The 17,747-nt window shown below is 42.5% G+C and overlaps 1 protein-coding gene across 5 annotated transcripts in view; it reads left to right on the top strand.

Moving 5' to 3' along the window:
* Nucleotides 1-17,453, top strand: part of LOC118080798 (protein SSUH2 homolog) — a 28,659-nt gene extending 11,206 nt beyond the window's left edge. For all 5 annotated transcript variants that reach the window (XM_060271372.1, XM_035106583.2, XM_060271370.1 and 2 more), the window contains 8 exons: nt 2,165-2,225; nt 4,139-4,263; nt 6,835-6,897; nt 7,371-7,459; nt 7,888-7,980; nt 10,960-11,065; nt 13,756-13,869; nt 15,399-17,453. In XM_060271372.1, coding sequence (XP_060127355.1) covers nt 2,165-2,225; nt 4,139-4,263; nt 6,835-6,897; nt 7,371-7,459; nt 7,888-7,980; nt 10,960-11,065; nt 13,756-13,869; nt 15,399-15,539 — 792 coding nt within the window. In that variant the 3' untranslated portion in view covers nt 15,540-17,453. The remainder of the gene's footprint in view (nt 1-2,164; nt 2,226-4,138; nt 4,264-6,834; nt 6,898-7,370; nt 7,460-7,887; nt 7,981-10,959; nt 11,066-13,755; nt 13,870-15,398) is intronic.
* Nucleotides 17,454-17,747: the final 294 nt, after the last annotated feature.

Genomic DNA, 17,747 nt, shown 5'->3' with positions numbered 1-17,747 from the left:
TGCACAGTATATTAATGGTTTGCTTTCTGGTGTAGGGACCCAAGTTTGGCATGCCAGTTTGAGATGGGACTTGGCATGGATGAATTCTGTCAGTTTTTATTTCTGTCCGTTTCTCATTTTTCCAAACTTAAATTCAGTTTGCCGCGTTCCCATATTTGTTTGCAGTTTATTTATTTTTAAAAGAATTCCCTCATGGAAATCCACCAGCATTTCACCTAATTATACCTATTTCTGTAAGCCATTTTGCCTAAAACAATGCTTTTTAAATGTAGGTTATTTTCACACACACACACACACACACACACACACACACACACACACACACATATATATATATATATATATATATTTGAATGCACACTTTCTTGCAGCGTATGTATTTTTTGTACACATTTTTTGTGTTGGAGAACTGCATTGCAAAAGTTGGAGAATTTCAAAGAATAGTTCCATTTTCGTTTCTGGGAGTGCAGAAGTTGGGTAGGTTGTGTTAAAATGAGAACCGAAGAAGATCACATTTATTTCTATCTCTAGGGAGGGACTGGAGAGGGACAACAGTTTAGCAGCAAAAGGTCCCAAGATTAATCCCTGGCATCTCCAGTAAAAAAAAAAAAAAAATCAAGTAGCAGGTAGAATTCAATATTTGCAAATCCCTATAGAATATGATCTGATTGCACCTTTTGTGTGGAATGGAATTTCTCTTATCTATTCTTCAAATGTTGTAGCACAATTCTTGCCAGCTTAGTATGCATGTATACAGAATTAACTCCCACTGACTTCTGCAAGACACTTGCAAGTCACGATGTATAAGATTGCAGCATTAAATGTATCAAAATATATTATTTAAATGCATAGTTTTTTTTGAAGAGGTAATTATTTTGAAATGCAGTATGCATTTAAATATATCTATATATACCGAGAAAAAAAATTCATATTTGGGGGAAATTCTTAATAATAATAATGTTAATAATAATAAATTAATTAATTAATGCAGAAGTGGAATAGAAGAGGATCATGGATAAAAGGTGATAGGTACCAGAAATAGATAGCTTCATCCATTCCTAGCTGCAAGTAGACAGCTTGGGCTAGGAATAGGTGGACAATAGGCCTCTTTCAGTCTTTGCATGCTTAGAGGTGTTATTTCACAAAGTCTGGGGCTTAGGCTCAGTGCTGAAAATAGATTCTGGCTGTGAGCACTTGTGCAATTTAAGTACAGTGGAACCTCGGTTTACGAACATGTCGGTTTACGAATTTTCGGTTTACGAACGCCGCGGACCCATCTGGAACGGATTAATTCACTTTCCATTACTTTCAATGGGAAAGTTCACTTCAGTTTATGAATGCTTCAGTTTATGAACAGACTTCCAGAACCAATTGTGTTCATAAACTGAGGTACCACTGTGCAGGGCAAGCACCATCTATAGACCTTTCCCCCTTTTGCCAAAATATAAAATTCTCACGAGTTTAGCTGTGTGAACTGCTGCGTGTGGGCTTTCAACCAGATAACTGAATGGGTGGTGAGAGAATTTAACAAAAGAACATTAATGTTCATGCATGGTTGGAAATCTCTCCATGCTGCCTTGAGAAGGTGACACCCTTCAGCTAATGAAGAGAAACACTTGTTGCTATTTGAATTCAAAAAGAAGAGGTGAGAGTTTGAAGCTGAAGTGTGCTAGACTGGAGAAAACTCAGGAATTTGAGGCTCTCCATACTACCAGTATTGTTTTCTGGGAATCCGATGCAGAATTAGTATTCTGCTTCTATAAACATTTTTTCCCTTTTCTTTTTCAAATTACTTCTCATACAAAATGGTTGTGGTTAAAGGATGAGCTGTGGGTTGGCAAGGCAAAGCTCAATAATTTACACCGCTGCTCTTAATTCCAGATGTGTGAGGGGTGGTTGTAGTTATTTAACGGCGAAGGAAAGTATTTGCACAAACTCAGAAGATGGTCTGATCTCTTCACGTACTCTAAGGCTGAGTCTTTAAATATATGAAAAACAGAGCTGCACCCTGTTGAACTCTGGCTAAGATCAATTGAGAAGCCACCTCTCCATGCGGCACTTCTCATTTGCAGGTTTTGTTTCTTAAAAATAACCATTTCAAGTCCACTTCCACATACCCTTACATTATAATTTTGATAGGTTTTTTCCCCCCTCCTGTCCTCAGTATCGTCTGGAGACTTTCACTGAAATGAGAGACACCCACGTGGCCAGTGAGCTTTATGATGGTGAGTAGCACATGAAAGAGAGGATATCCAGGCCAAGCTTTCTCCCCTCAGAGCGATTGCCACCTCATATCTTTCCAGCTACCAAACAGGGCCAGATCGAGTTCTCTTCTCTCAGAGAGACTGGCACCTCATACTTTTCCAGTTTCCAAATTAAGCTTCCTTCTCTGATAGTTTGCTACTGTGTACCTTTCCAGCTTCCAAATAAAGAGGGGCATCGTGATTAGCATATCGAAGTTTCTGGAAAGACCTGTGCTCAAATTCTCCTCAGCAATGTAGGTGAACTGGGTGAACTTGGGCCCATTGTTATTTCTTTTGTCCAAATTTGAAGGTTGTTTTATATTTTGGTCCTGAGCTCCTAGAGGGAGGTCTGCAATTAAGTAAAACTAATATAATTACTACACATGTCCCAATTTAGAAAGCAGGTTCCTCTTTTCTTTCTATTTCCAGCAACAGTTGTGAGGTGGTGGGCAGCTGCTGACAGGAGTCATATTTCCTCATATATACAGCTAGTTAGAATGAAATTAGCTTACTTTGAGCTCAGGGTGTGAGAGATTTAGACATCCTTCCTGTCATATTCCTCTTTGGAGGGGAGCAAATTATTTAATGCAGCGGAAGAATAATTAACATTGTACTATCTCACGCTATTCAGAGGAGACTGAAAAGTACAGGCTCCTTAGTTCCCATGGTGATTCTTGAACTCTTCATAGGTTTCCCACAGAACGGGCCTTCCGATTCAGCCATTCTCTGCTCTCTAAAGTCAGAGAAGGAAACCGTACCTGACTGTGCAGTCCAAAGGCCTCCCACACTTCTCAAAATATTTATTTAATTATTTGTTTATCATTTTAATTTAAATCCTGCTTTTCTACACATAGGCAGCGTGTTGTTACAACAATGATAGTAAGGATATGATATAAAGACCAACAACTGTATTTTTTTTTATAAAAAGCTGATAAAACCAATCAAGTGTGAAAGCAGTCAACACTAAACATCAAATGCATAATAAAAAGAGCATTTTAAAAAAATCGTATTGGGACAAGAGAATAGGGACTTTTGGGTTACCTTTAATATAGCTCTCTTATTTGGAGCTGTTGACTCAAATACCTGAAGGCAACTCAGTCCCTTCGCTAAATTCCTCTGCCTTAATTTCTTCAGAGAAGGAAGTTCCTCAGTGGAAGTTTGTTATGTGGCAATGAGAGAGAGTGCCTTTTTGTGGTAGTACCACCCTCCCCATAGGAGTACCACTGGTGTCGATATTGCAATCCTTCAGGTGCCAGATTAAAACCTATGCTTTTTAATGTTTTGCACTGGTGGTTATTAGCCTGCTCTGCTATTGCTTTTGCCAGAATATGTTTATATTGTATTTGTTTTATTGTACTGTCTTGTTTTGTTTTATGCCTCTGTATACCATTATGGTATCTGTATAGATCAGCCTTCCCCTCTTTGTTGCCCTCCAGATATTTTGGATTCCAACTTCCATCATCCCTCACCATCGGCTGTGCTAGCTGGGGTTGATAGGAACTGGAGTCCAACAAGATCTGGAGGGTACAAGGTTGGGAGACGCTAGTATACATGAAAAATGGGTTTAAAGGTGTTGTTCAGCTATGACATCCATTGGCCCCAGCAAGCTTTGACAGTGGTCAAGGATGATTGGCATTGTAGTTCATCAACATCTGGAGGGCACCATGTTGGTTTCTCCTGCTCTAGGGCCCCCTCAAGGGAGAAAACCATAATATTTACTTGTCCTACTGTATTGTTCTGCTGAAAAACTTTTAGCCAGCACCGATGATTCAGGGGAAGCTGCTGTTCTGGTTGAAGAATCCCAGAATATCTACCCACTTTGAGACATGTCATTTTGCCATTGAAGGTGGGGTACATCATTCTTACTAATTTTATGGTGGCTTCTGTTCTTCCAGGTGGATTTGTAGACTCCTTTGCTGTTGGAACACCACCTGCCCCATGGGATATAACAGTGGATGAACCTCCTTTGTATACGGACTGTGAAATGCATATTCCAGTGCCCCATTCGTACTCAGTAGAGGTAAGAAAACAACAAGCCATTGGCTGCTCTACACAGGAGTTCAACAAGGGTTTAACAATGCAACCCTGTGCATGTTTCCTCCGAAGTAAGACCCACTGTGTTCAATAGGGCTTATTTCTGTGAGCCTCCCTAAAAGGCAGGCAGCAGATAGAACAAGATGGAGAAGACATGGTATTACGGCCTTGTTGACATATTCCACCAGGGGAGACCTGAGGCGTTTCTGCACCAGAGGTGAAAAGTCCTGCTGTCGCCTCTGCGATGTGAGGGTGCAAATTCTCCCTGAGTGCTTGTAGTGTCTCCCCTGCTGGGCAGGGGGCATCCTTTTCAGATCCCGACTCCCACCCAAGCACTGGTGCTTCCCATCAGCTCCTCCCTTCAGGAGACAGGAGGGGAGGTGTTCCACAGAGCTTTACCACTTCTCTCTGCCCCTAGAGGCTGGGGAAACCAGCAGCGAAGCTGAGCAGTGGAACAGGGGAGGTTTCCCCTTGCGGGGTGACGCCTGAGGTGGCCGCCTCACCCTGCCTCATGGGCTCTGCTTTCTGCCTTGCTGGTTCTTCAAGACTAAAGCCGTGTATGTAATCAGTGGTTGAACTGAACTCAGGTTTCCTGGTCTATTCACCTTGAACTGATGGGTCAGAGCCCACTACTGGGTCAGAACTTACTGAAATTACAGCAGCACCATAGAAAATATATCATAAAAAAGTAAAATAGAATAGAATTGAGAAGTAGGTTTGCAAATGTTTGTTTGGATCTAAGTGAGTCCTGGTAATGGTTATTCTACAAAACGACACTTTGGTGAATGGAGTAGTTCCTATCCTTGGTTAAGCAGCATGTGAAGGAAAGAGCATCCTGTAGGGCAGGCATCCCCAAACTGCGGCCCTCCAGTTGTTTTGGCCTACAGCTCCCATGATCCCTAGCTAACAGGACCAGTGGTCAGGGATGATGGGAATTGTAGTCCAAAACATCTGGAGGGCCAAAGGTTGGGGATGCCGGCTCTAGGGCACCATCCCATCTTGAAGCAATGTGTTGCTGTTGCTCCTATTGAAATTCAAAGTGTTTTTGGCTTAACTTAGCACATGTTGCACCCCTTCTGAAACTAGTTACTTTAAATACTCTGAAACAAACAGTGTCCCCCAGCCTGGTATTAATTGCTTCTTCCTGCAGTTTATGTTCTTGGCAGAGAGCATTGTTTTTACTGCAAGATAATATATTAGTGGAGAAAGTATTTTTTGTGGGGGTTTTTTAACGTATGGGTATTTGGCAGGGAGTATTTTTTCCCCTTCGGTTTATATAGTCTGGTGTGTTTATTTCATTTCAAACGGGCAAGTTGCCATGAAAAACTGATTTGTATCCACCCTGAAGAACAAAGCATGGATATTTTTTTTTACACAGGGTGTGTGGTTTCTTTTAAAGCGGGTGCAAAAAAACAAAAACAAAAAACTAGGTGGTCTCTCCATGCTAAAATCCAATATTCTGGGTAAATCCTCTATGTGGGCTGTAAGTCCAACTGAAATCAATGTACAGTATCTTAAGTTGGTGCTGAAGTGCAAATCTACCATTTAATTTCAATGGAAAGTAAGTGAGTGCTTAATAACATTATGTGAATGACACCAGTTTCTCCATGCTGAGGAAACTGGAAATCTTTGAGCACTTGATTCAATCTGAACCATGTCCTGCCACTCTCATTGCTCCTAACAATTGCTTTTATTATAGCATTGGTGGTCCATGTCATTTCTTTTAATGTGGAAAGTGGAAACCAAAGGTTGATATCAAGAACCAGAAGTGCCAATTTTAAGTGAAAACAGACTACTGCAACCTGCTTTGGGGGAAGGATTTGTCCCCCCCCCCTTTAAAGAAAGTCACCTATAGAATGTCTTGCTAAAATGATATCATAACATTGAACAAGTTGACTGTAGTTTAGGGATTTCTATCATAAAAAGAGTCTCATGGACTGCAAGAAGATCAAACCTCTCCATCCTGAAGGAAATCAGCCCTGAGTGCTCACTGGAAGGACAGATCCTGAAGCTGAGGCTCCAATACTTTGGCCACCTCATGAGAAGAGAAGACTCCCTGGAAAAGACCCTGATGTTGGGAAAGATGGAGGGCACTAGGAGAAGGGGACGACAGAGGACGAGATGGTTGGACAGTGTTCTCGAAGCTACTAAAATGAGTTTGACCAAATTGTGGGAGGCAGTGGAAGACAGGAGTGCCTGGCGTGCTCTGGTCCATGGGGTCATGAAGAGTCGGACATGACTGAATGACTAAACAACAACAATCATAAAAAGAGAAAAGATTTTGGGTTGATTCAAACATAGACTTTTTCATAGATAGTAGAATATATATATATGGTTATAGAGGGAGATGACTCCTCCCTGTTTGCTTTTCCCACACTTCTGCATTGCAGACGTTTTATTTTGCTGTTTTGTTTTACTTATGATTTTATCCTGTGTTTTATTCTGTGAACGACCCTGAGATCATATTATGAAGGGCAGCTTCAATGAATGAATGACTAAGTTTCCCAAATCATTTTCAAACAGTTCAGTTATGCTTCATTCCTTGTTTTGATTTCAGAACTGTCCAAACTGCAAAGGACGTGGTGAAACTATGTGTCAGCCTTGTAAAGGAACTGGCAAGGTATTGTATGATGGAAACATTCTTTTCTGAAATTTCTGGGGTTTTTTTGCAATTAATATTTACTTCCGATTCAAAACTTAAAAGAACTGTTTTTTATTTAAATTATATGAATAATGTGTTTGCTGGAAACCATGGGAAAGGAGAGTTTTCTGTGCTCACGTCCTGCTTTGGGCTTCCCAAAGGCATCTGGTTTTCCACTCTGAGAACAGGATGCTGAATTAGATGGACCACTGGCCTGCTCTTCTTATGCAACATGCCCAGCTTAGAGATAGTGGAACCCTGAACAGGAGCACTCACTGGAGGATACACTGCAACATTTGGTTGCAGGCACACTTGTTGGATTCTGTTTGTAGGTAAAATCACAACCTACTTAACATAGCAAATGTGCACTCAACTCTCCAAATGGAAAGAGCAAGTTTCAAAGATATACACACAAGCATGCCTGATTATTATTATTTTGCCCTTTAATGTAGAAAAAGTGTTCGGCTTGTGGTGGGACTGGGCAGAGTTCACAGGAGGACAGCAATATCTGCTCATGGTGCGCAGGTTCAGGAAAGAATCGGTAAGTGAATAAGTGGTAAGTTACACGACTTGTAGTAAGTTGCATGGCAGGAGATTATTGAGTTGGCTCACCCTCACCCCCACCCCCACCCCCGGATGTTTCAGCAAGGGAAATTTGTCATCAGTTCTGATTTTTTTGGGGGGGGCATACAGTGTTCTCGGCACTCTCTTCCTCATTCACCTCCCCTGTGATCATCTGTAATATCAACATGCCCATTTTACAGCAGCGGCACTGAAGCCAGAAAACCATACTGAAAATCTTTGCGTTGGTCCATAGTAACAATGAAATTGTTAAAAACTATTCAACTTAGAAAAATCTAGCCACGTGCAGAGTAAAGAATTATATTGCTTCTAAATGTTAAGAATGTGCACATTTCACATTTTTCCCCCGCGTCTGTTTTCCCACCTTCCCACCTTCCTCTTCCACAGTTGCTTCAATTGCCGTGGCAATGGCTGGCTGAAGTGTTACCGTTGCAATGGGAGCGGTGTCTTGCTATTTCATACCGAACTTACGATAACTTGGTAAGCTGAAAAGCCAAAGGAAGAAGAGTTCCATGACCGTGTGCTCTTGGTACAATCCTTGAACATTTTCGAGTGATCTCTTGGCATGGTATTAGCTGAGATCATTACTGAGTAATAGGAATCTAGACAGTGGCTTTATATGGAATCTGGCAATTACTCTATCTAGTTCAGTCTCGTCTGTATTGACTGGCAGTGGCTCTCCAGGGTTTCAAACAGAGGTCTCTCCTTGAGATGCCAGAGATTGACCCTGATGCCTTCTGCATGCAAGGCAGCTGCACTACCACAGAGCCATGGCCCATCCGTAATTTCTGCAGCTTTTGCTATATTATGCTAGGAATGCCCAGTGTACATCAATAGAGAACATCAATTGACACTTCTTTCCTTTTTTCACCATGCAGACTGCTGGACATGAAATCCAAGAAAGTTACTAGACTGTTTTGTTGTGCTTGTTTTTATTGGCCTCTTACTAGGCTTTTTAAAATTGCCGAGTGGGCTTGCATAGAAGGGATGGATCTCTCCATCGCTTGCTCACCGGCCCACTTGGTTTCCCAACTGGTCTTCCTCTACAACCAGCAGGGAAGGAAAGTGGGCTGGTAGATGAGGAACAGGGAGCTCCATCCGTCTTCTGCAGGACCCACAATATTTCCTTGTTGGCCATGGAGCAAGATGCTTCACTTTATCCTCAGCCAGTGTTAAAACCAAGTGGGCTGGAGAGTCCAGATAATCTATCCCTACTTCAGATCACTCATCTGCAGGCCCTGTCAGAATTCCAGAGAGGCCCAGGTCACTTTCAGGGCCCCAAAGCAGGGTGGATAAAAATCAATGGTTTTTCTTTAAAAATAATAATAATAAAATCAGATTTTAATTTTTTTTAATTTTTTAAAATTTAAATTGGATTCTTTAAATAAAATGCTTTTGGAGGAAAAATCTTTCTAAAGATATTTTTCTATTTAAGTTACATTATAGCCCAAAGGCTATTCATCAGGAAATAAGGATTTGTTTTAAGTTTTTCATGTGTGCTAAAACTCAGTCTAAGTTGTTGTTGTTGTTGTTGTTGTTGTTGTTGTTTTAAAAAACCCCCACATCAGTTAACAAACATGGATACATATGCTATAATGTTACTGCTTTAGTTAAATAAATTGTTTAAATTGTTATTAAGGAAATGTTTATTATAGCAGAAAAGTTGTCCAATAATTTCACAATAATTTCATAGTTATCTGTCTATTTCTAATAGTATAACCAAATCAGTAATTCTTGATATAACTGTAAAAACTACTCTGAAAATTTATTATTCCAAAAACGAAACCTTCATCTGGTTGTAAATATTAAGATTATACCAGCAAGAATGAGACTTTCTGTAAAAGAAATGACTTAAACCAAGTCTTATTGACTAGTGATTTAAATCGATTTGATTTAAAACAAATCCACCCTGCCCCAAACCATAATAAAAACACTAGCTTTTAATTGTGGTTTGTTCAAATAAACAGCTGAGCTGAGGGGACATGTTTATCAGTGGTCAAATCTTGTACTATGAGAAGCAATATATATGTAATAACTAAAAGGAAAATAATAATTTTATAATTGATTTTATTAAGCTCTTAAATATCACAAAATCTATATCAGTTAATATTTTTTGTCTTTTTCCAAATCACAATTCATATTTGCTTATATTTGCAGCTCTGAGCTTTGAGTGTGCCACATTATGGTCTGAGGCTCTTAAAAACAAGTTGTGCATCAAATGCTAAAAAACAGGGTCAGGGTTGCCAAAATTGTTGAGCTCCCCCCCCCCCGATGTATGGGAATTTCTGGATGTAAGGCAGCCCTACCAAAAAATTAACTACAGTGGTGCCTCGCAAGACAAATTTAATTCGTTCCGCGAGTCAATTTGTTCTGCGAAAAATTCGTCTTGCGAATCGCGGTTTCCCATAGGAATGCATTGAAATTTCGTTTTTTGCCCATAGGAACGCATTAATTAAATTTCATTGTATTCCTATGGGAAACCGTGATTTGCAAGATGAATTTTTCGCAAAACGAATTCGTCTCACCATCAGATCGCAAGACGCATTCGTCTTGCGAAAAATTCGTCTTGCAGGGCATTTGTCTTGCGAGGTCTAAATCTGAGGCTCTTTTTGTGTTTAAGGCCCAGGGAAAATGGCCCTCATGTTACCATCTTCTGATTGGCCCTGCTCACTTGCATCTAATTTCTTGTCTCGAGACCAGACAAATAGTTAAATACGAGGCTATTCTAGTGGTCCATGATTTTTTCTCATAGCAATGCTAGACCTCCAAATGACTGAGCAACCAAGTCACACACAGACCATTCTCTCCCCCATGCTACTCTCATCTCACCTCATCATAAATCACTGGAGCCAAAATTCCTTGCTAAGCAAAACACATTTCCCGAGTCATCCAAAAGCAATGTGAGAAATTGTGGTATCAGGATACAAGCGAAGCCTTCATTCAGATTGCAGTTATATGTGGGTGGCACTGTGGTCTAAACCACAGAGCCTAGGGCTTGCTGATCAGAAGGTTGGCGGTTCGAATCCCTGTGACAGGGTGAGCTCCCGTTGTTCTGTCCCAGCTCCTGCCTAGCAGTTCGAAAGCACGTCAAAGTGCAAGTAGGTAAATGGCGTTTCGGTGCGCTGCTCTGGTTCGCCAGAAGCGGCTTAGTCATGCTGGCCACATGACCTGGAAGCTGTCTGTGGACAAACACCGGTTCCCTCAGCCTATGAGATGAGCGCCACAACCCCAGAGTCGTCCACGACTGGACCTAATGGTCAGGGGTACCTTTAACTTTACCTTAAGTTTCACTGAAATCAGTCAGGCTTAATTTGGTAAGGTTTGCAGTATTAATTTGTCTTTTCAGTGCTGGATGTTGTGAGGTCAGCACTGTTACACTTTGCCCAGCTTACTTTGTCCTTGAATGTGTGCCTGAAAAAGAAAGCAACTTTGTCTTCTTCATTTCTGTTTTCTCAACAGGAAGAACAATGTTTTAGAACATGTAGCAGACAAGAATTCTGGCTTCCCAATTCACCATTTGCAAGAAGTGACTGGGAAAGAAATTGTTAGTGATGAAGGTTCCTTGGTAAACCACATTCAATCAAATAGCCTGGGGACATGTGTGCTGTTTTTCTTTTGTGGGGTGTGGATATACTCGGGATGGGGGACAAATTCCATTCAGTTCACATTTAAACTTACCTAATTCATACTTTCTGAAACAATCTGTGAACCAAAACACAGCCCTCCTTCAAAACCTTCACTTCTCTAAATGTTGCAGTGCAGGTGCATAGCCACATAATGGATGTGCTATAGTGATACTAAACATAGGGATGCGGGTGGCGCTGTGGCCTACTGAGCTTCTTGGGCTTGCTGATCGGAAGGTTGGCAGTTTAAATCCCTGCAATGTTTGAAAGCGTGCCAGTGCAAGTAGATAAATAGGTACCGCTGTGGCGAGAAGGTAAATGGCGTTTCTGTGCGCTCTGGCACTCGTTACGGTCCTTCGTGTGCCAGTAGCGGTTTAGTCATGCTGGCCACATGACCCAGAAAGCTGTCTGTGGCAAACGCCAGCTCCCTCAGCCTGAAAGCGAGATGAGTGCTGCAACCCCGGAGTCGCCTTTAACTGGACTTAACCGTCCAGGGGTCCTTTGCCTTTATCTTTTTACCATACCAAACATAATACATATACTAAACAATTTTTGGAGGTTAGGTCATTCAAGGTAAGGAAACACTTTAAATAAGAGCTTAAATACAAGCTCCAGGTAAGCAGTTAAATGTCTGTTTATCAAAACTATAAGGTAGTTTTTAATAGGAAATATTGATGGGAATTACCTATGTCAATATTTTTTTGTTATCCCATGTGCAAAGGAAGAGTATTCAGGATGGTTTTGGTGTTTATATGCCCTATACCATAGGTAGGCAAACTAACACCCGGGGGCCGGATCCGGCCCAATCAGCTTCTAAATCTGGCCTGCAGATGGTCCGGGAATCAGCGTGTTTTTACATGAGTAGAATGTGTGCTTTTATTTCAAATGCATCTCTGGGTTATTTGTGGGGCATAGGAATTTGTTAACCCCCCCCCCCAAATAGTCTGGCCCACAACATGATCTGAGGGATGGTAGACCGGCCCACGGCTGAAAAAGTTTGCTGACCCCTGCTATACTCAGCCCCCCCCCCCCCTGCAGCCAAAACTTGCCAGAACTCAGTTCCAACACCTCTCAGGTGGATTCTGGCACCTCTCATGTGGGTGCCATTGCCATTCTAAAAGAACAAATGAGGTGTTCATGGCCATCTTAGTTCTACTATACATGTATGCAGATGACATGGTACTCCTATCCCAAACAAAAGTGGGCCTAAAAAGATTGATGAAGGCATTCACAGGATACTGCCAGAAAGAACAACTGACTGTGAATTTGAGTGCTATATTGAAAGGGAATTTTCAATGTGCGTTTTCCTTGGCTCACAATGGCAGGAGAAACAGCATCTGTTAAATTTCCCACTCATATTTTTAATTTAATTATATTTGCATTTATTGTATTTGGTGCAGAAAAACCCTGTCTTCTATCAGTGGTGGATTTGGGTATGATGGTGCCCTGTTGTTGTTGTTTAGTCGTTTAGTCGTGTCCGACTCTTCGTGACCCCATGGACCATAGCACGCCAGGCACTCCTGTCTTGCACTGCCTCCCGCAGTTTGGTCAAACTCATGTTCGTAGCTTCGAGAACACTGTCCAACCATCTCGTCCTCTGTCGTCCCCTTCTCCTAGTGCCCTCCATCTTTCCCAACATCAGGGTCTTTTCCAAGGATTCTTCTCTTCTCATGAGGTGGCCAAAGTATTGGAGCCTCAGCTTCACGATCTGTCCTTCCAGGGAGCACTCAGGGCTGATTTCCTTAAGAATGGATAGGTTTGATCTTCTAGCAGTCCATGGGACTCTCAAGAGTCTCCTCCAGCACCATAATTCAAAAGCATCAATTCTTCGGCGATCAGCCTTCTTTATGGTCCAGCTCTCACTTCCATACATCACTACTGGGAAAACCATAGCTTTAACTATACGGACCTTTGTCGTCAAAGTGATGTCTCTGCTTTTTAAGATGCTGTCTAGGTTTGTCATTGCTTTTCTCCCAAGAAGCAGGCGTCTTTTAATTTCGTGACTGCTGTCACCATCTGCAGTGATCAAGGAGCCCTGTACAACACCGAAATTTGTCCCCCTCCATTCTCGGGCTGCCTTCCCAAAGGCAGGGAAACAAGTCACTGGGCTTTGAGAAGGAAGCATGAGGGTTTGGCTGGGTCCTAGAGCCCTCCTAACTCCTTCCCAAAGCTGGGAAAGCACTAACTAGGCTCCTGGGAAGGAGACAGGAAGATTCTAGGACCCTATCAGAGCCCAACACCACCTTCCCAAAGCCAAGTGACTCGGGCTTTGAGATAGTGCCCTCTCAGCTCAGCACCCAGTGTCTGTGTACTGCTAGCACAGCCCTAAATCCACCCTGCTTCTATACTGTATTTCATGCAGGCAAGCAAGGAGCATTGAAGAGCCCAAGGACATACTTGGGCCAATCATAAAAATTCAAGGAAGGTGCAAAGCAGGGCCTGTGAGGGGTGTGGCACTGGGAAGAGCCCCATGGGTCAGACGTGGAGGCCCTGAGGGCTGACTTTTGACCCCTGGACCCGAGGTTCCCCATCTCTGTCCCAAAACAACAACGCCACCACTTTTGGGTTGCTCTCGGGAGTTTAACAATATTTTGCAAATGTGAAAATAGCAGTGTATTTTTTTGTTCTCTAGGTATTTCCCATAGTTGATTTCCCAGAGCCACTAGTTGAGGACTATTCCCGAGCATTCATTGCGCAACACAATATGCAGTTTATCTCAGAAGGATTGCACAGAGTCCTGAGGCAGGTAGGTGGAAAATGGAATCAATGGATACCTGTAATAAAGGATTAGGGTTTGTTTCTTGTCAATAACTTGATGTAACTCCATCTTATTCTTTTTCTTCTACCATGTCATTATTATTTATTAAATATCTTACCCACCCTTCACCAGCAGGTCCCAGGGAGGGGATACAACAATTTAAAAATCAGAATAAGAAATGGTTAAAATAAATTACAGTCGTAGGAATAGAGTGGGTCTTGAAAACACATGTATCACGTGTCAAAGGCCAGGGTGAAGAGGAGCATATTCAGCATGTATCAGAAGCTATGCAATGAAGGTGTGAGATACACCTCTGTGAGGAGGGAATTCCACAACCTAGGAGCTGTCACACAGAATGCCCTCTCCCAGGTCACACACCCTCACTGAACTTCTGAGGGAGAGATGTGAGGTAACTTCTTAGAGAGGCAGCCTCTCAACAATATTTTTGCTGGCTATACCAGGGCCCAATACTTTTTAGGAAAGTTAAAAGGGAAGTTGTATGCTGGCGAATTGTATGGTGACCGCAAACAGGGAAGTGTTTTCGTTTTTTTTAATCCTCTGCCTTTGTAAAACAAAAAGGGGGAAGGGACCTGTGAGAACCAATAGGCAGATGTTCCAAAACAAAAGGAAATAGTTTTTCACATAATGCTTTTCTGAAATTCCTTCCTTGTGATGCATGTGTCAATAAGATCAAAATTGTCACGGCCATGAACTGTTGCACAATGGGCTTGTCAGTGAATGTAATTTCATGTGAAGTCATATGAGTTTTAACTCATCACCACAAGTTGGGGGATGAACAATGGAGTCATTCAGTAACTATTCCACAGCATACTGGAACTATGGGTATTACAGTGTTACACAAATAATGACCCTCCAAACTGAATCGAACACAGGAGCTGAATATCAGATAGTTCACCATGGGTTTTGGTGTCTGAGTGGAATGCTCAACTCTTGGCTACATGTATTTTGAGATACAGGATGCTAAAGTGAACCAGATGAGTAATCTCTTACCTGGCACAAGAGAGATCAAGTATTTTCTTCCTTTAGCTAACAAAGGGGAACTATTTGTGGGTCAGCACATTGGTGCCTTGTGGGAGCTCTTCTTTAAAGACAGAAAGGAAGGGCATAAAAGTTCTTCTATAGAAACTGAGTTGAGCTCAGGTCTGGCAAAGACATTTTGCTGCCTGAAGCAAAGGAGAAGATGGAACATTCTCCCTATTCAATGTGTTGAAGCCAATTGTACTGGCAGCTGAATCTTACTACAAAACCAGAAATGGGATGGCATCTTCCACATCATTTGAAGTAGCAAGCTAATTTAGGAGGCTGAGAACAGGCCATGTGGCATACAAAGCTGTGGCTTCCAACACAGGGGAATGTCTGGTGTACAGGGGTGCTTAGAAGGAGCAGCCACAGGGCTGCTACCACCACTGCCACCTGAGGGAGTTTAATGGTAGGGCCGGTCCTGTTTCTTCTTTGGAACAGGTATTTGAGTAAATTCTATGTCTCTTTTTTTCCAGAAACAAACAGTTGAGTTGGTGCCACTCACAAAGGTTGACTATGAATGGAAAGAGAGAGTCTATTCCTTCTACATCTTTGGCAATGAGAATAAAGTATATACCAAAGATTATCCAGCAAAGTGCTGCTGCTCCATCATGTGACACGAGGTCAGTTTTGGCGGAATTCAGCAACACAGCTGCTCCCTGTTATTTGTTCTTCACGGCAACTTGCAGATTTTTTAAATCTTTTATTTGCTGAAGGACATTTTCTGTATGGTATTTAGGGATTCAGCCATAGTTCAGCACGGTCGAAGTTGTTTGTGGGTGCTATTCCTGTACACCGGACGTTTGTCTCTAATACATGGCTGCATTGGCTGTGCTTTTCAATTAGGGAGATGAAGGAAACTATTTGCTCTAATGCTCCTTGAGACATTATACCAAAGAGGATTCAATGCATTTGCTTTCTTGTGGTTGTGCATTAGGATACATCAAACTAAGTATCCTGTAAACTTCTTTTGGAAGTATAAGCAGTTCAGGATGAAATATATTCCAACACTGGGCATAATATTGTACGAATCTCTGCAGTGATTTGCATTCCTCCTCTTAAGTGAGAAGGTAAGGTAAGTGAGGGGTTGATGGACAGATTTTTCATATGTCTCCTATACTAGAACAGATCCCCTCTCCCTTGCCATTTCAGCATCTGATTGTACAAGTGCCACATTTAGCAGCTTTCATCTATAGCAAGGTCAGAGAAGCTATGGCCCACCAGGCATTTCTAGATTACAACTCCCATTATCCCTTACCATTGGCCATTGCTTGCTTTGGGGTGGTCCACAAGCTCCTCAAGGACCACAGATTCTTCATGCCTGATCTGAAGGATCATAGCTGTAGCCGCCATAAAGCTTGCTCTGATGTTATTGTTTCCTTGTTCTGCTGGATCTCTCAGCGGCTTTTGACGCCATCGACCATGACATCCTTCTGGACCGTCTAGAGGGCTTGGGAGCTGGGGGCACTGTCATACAGTGGTTTCACCCTTCCTCCTGGACCATGTTCAGAAAGTGGTGGTGGGGGATGAGTGTTCAGACCCCTGGGCTCTCACTTGTGGGGTGCCTCAGGGTTCTGTCCTCTCCCCCATGCTTTTTAACATCTACATGCAGCCGCTGGGAGAGATCATCAGGGGGTTTGGGCTGGGTGCGGTCAGTATGCGGTCATCAGTATGTGGATGATACCCAGCTCTACCTCTCTTTTAAATCAGAACCAGTGAAGGCGGTGAAGGTCCTGTGTGAGTGTCTGGAGGCGGTTGGATGGCGGCTAACAGATTGAGATTGAATCCTGACAAGACAGAAGTACTGTTTGTGGGGGACAGGAGGTGGGCAGGTGTGGAGGACTCCCTGGTCCTGAATGGGGTAACTGTGCCCCTGAAGGACCAGGTGCGCAGCCTGGGAGTCATTTTGGACTCACAGCCATCCATGGAGGCAAAGGTCAATTCTGTGTCCAGGGCAGCTGTTTATCAGCTTCATCTGGTACGCAGGCTGAGACCCTACCTGCCCGAGGACTGTCTCGCCAGAGTGGTGCATGCTCTAGTTATCTCTCGCTTGGACTACTGCAATGCACTCTATGTTGGGCTACCTTTGAAGGTAACCCGGAAACTACAATTAATCCAGAATGCGGCTGCTAGACTGGTGACTGGGAGCGGCCGCCGAGACCACATAACACCGGTCCTGAAAGACCTACATTGGCTCCCAGTAAGTTTCTGAGGACAATTCAAAGTGTTGGTGCTGACCTTTAAAGCTCTAAACGGCCTCGGTCCAGTATACCTAAAGGAGCGTCTCCACCCCCATTGTTCTACCCGGACACCGAGGTCCAGTGCTGAGGGCCTTCTGGCGGTTCCCTCACTACGAGAAGCCAAGTTACAGGGAATCAGGCAGAGGGCCTTCTCGGTAGTGGCACCCACCCTGTGGAACGCCCTCCCACCAGAGGTCAAAGAGAACAACAATTACCAGACCTTTAGAACAGGCAACCCTGTTTAGGGAAGCTTTTAATGTTTGATGGATTTCTGTATTTTAATGTTTTGTTGGAACCCAGCCAGATGGGAGGGGTATAAATAATAATAATAATAATAATAATTTATTATTATTATTATTATTATTCAAAGAATTCAACGAGAAAATGTTTTGAAAACTGAGTTTAAGCTGTGACCAATACCCCAGTACCTGGTGCTCAACAGGTTTAAGTACCAGTATTAAGGCAACTAGCATCTACAATATTATGTAATTCTACCTGAAGAAATATCAGGATCACCCCAGAGAAGAATTAGTGTGAGTCTGCAGGATGAGTTAATTCTCTCATTGTGAAACTTTTTTAAATTTA

Source organism: Zootoca vivipara, chromosome 2 (genome assembly GCF_963506605.1).
Source record: "Zootoca vivipara chromosome 2, rZooViv1.1, whole genome shotgun sequence".
Classification (NCBI taxonomy): Eukaryota; Metazoa; Chordata; class Lepidosauria; order Squamata; family Lacertidae; genus Zootoca; species Zootoca vivipara.
The sequence above is the reverse complement of the archived record's forward strand: the minus strand, read 5'-3'. Positions and strand labels throughout refer to the sequence as shown.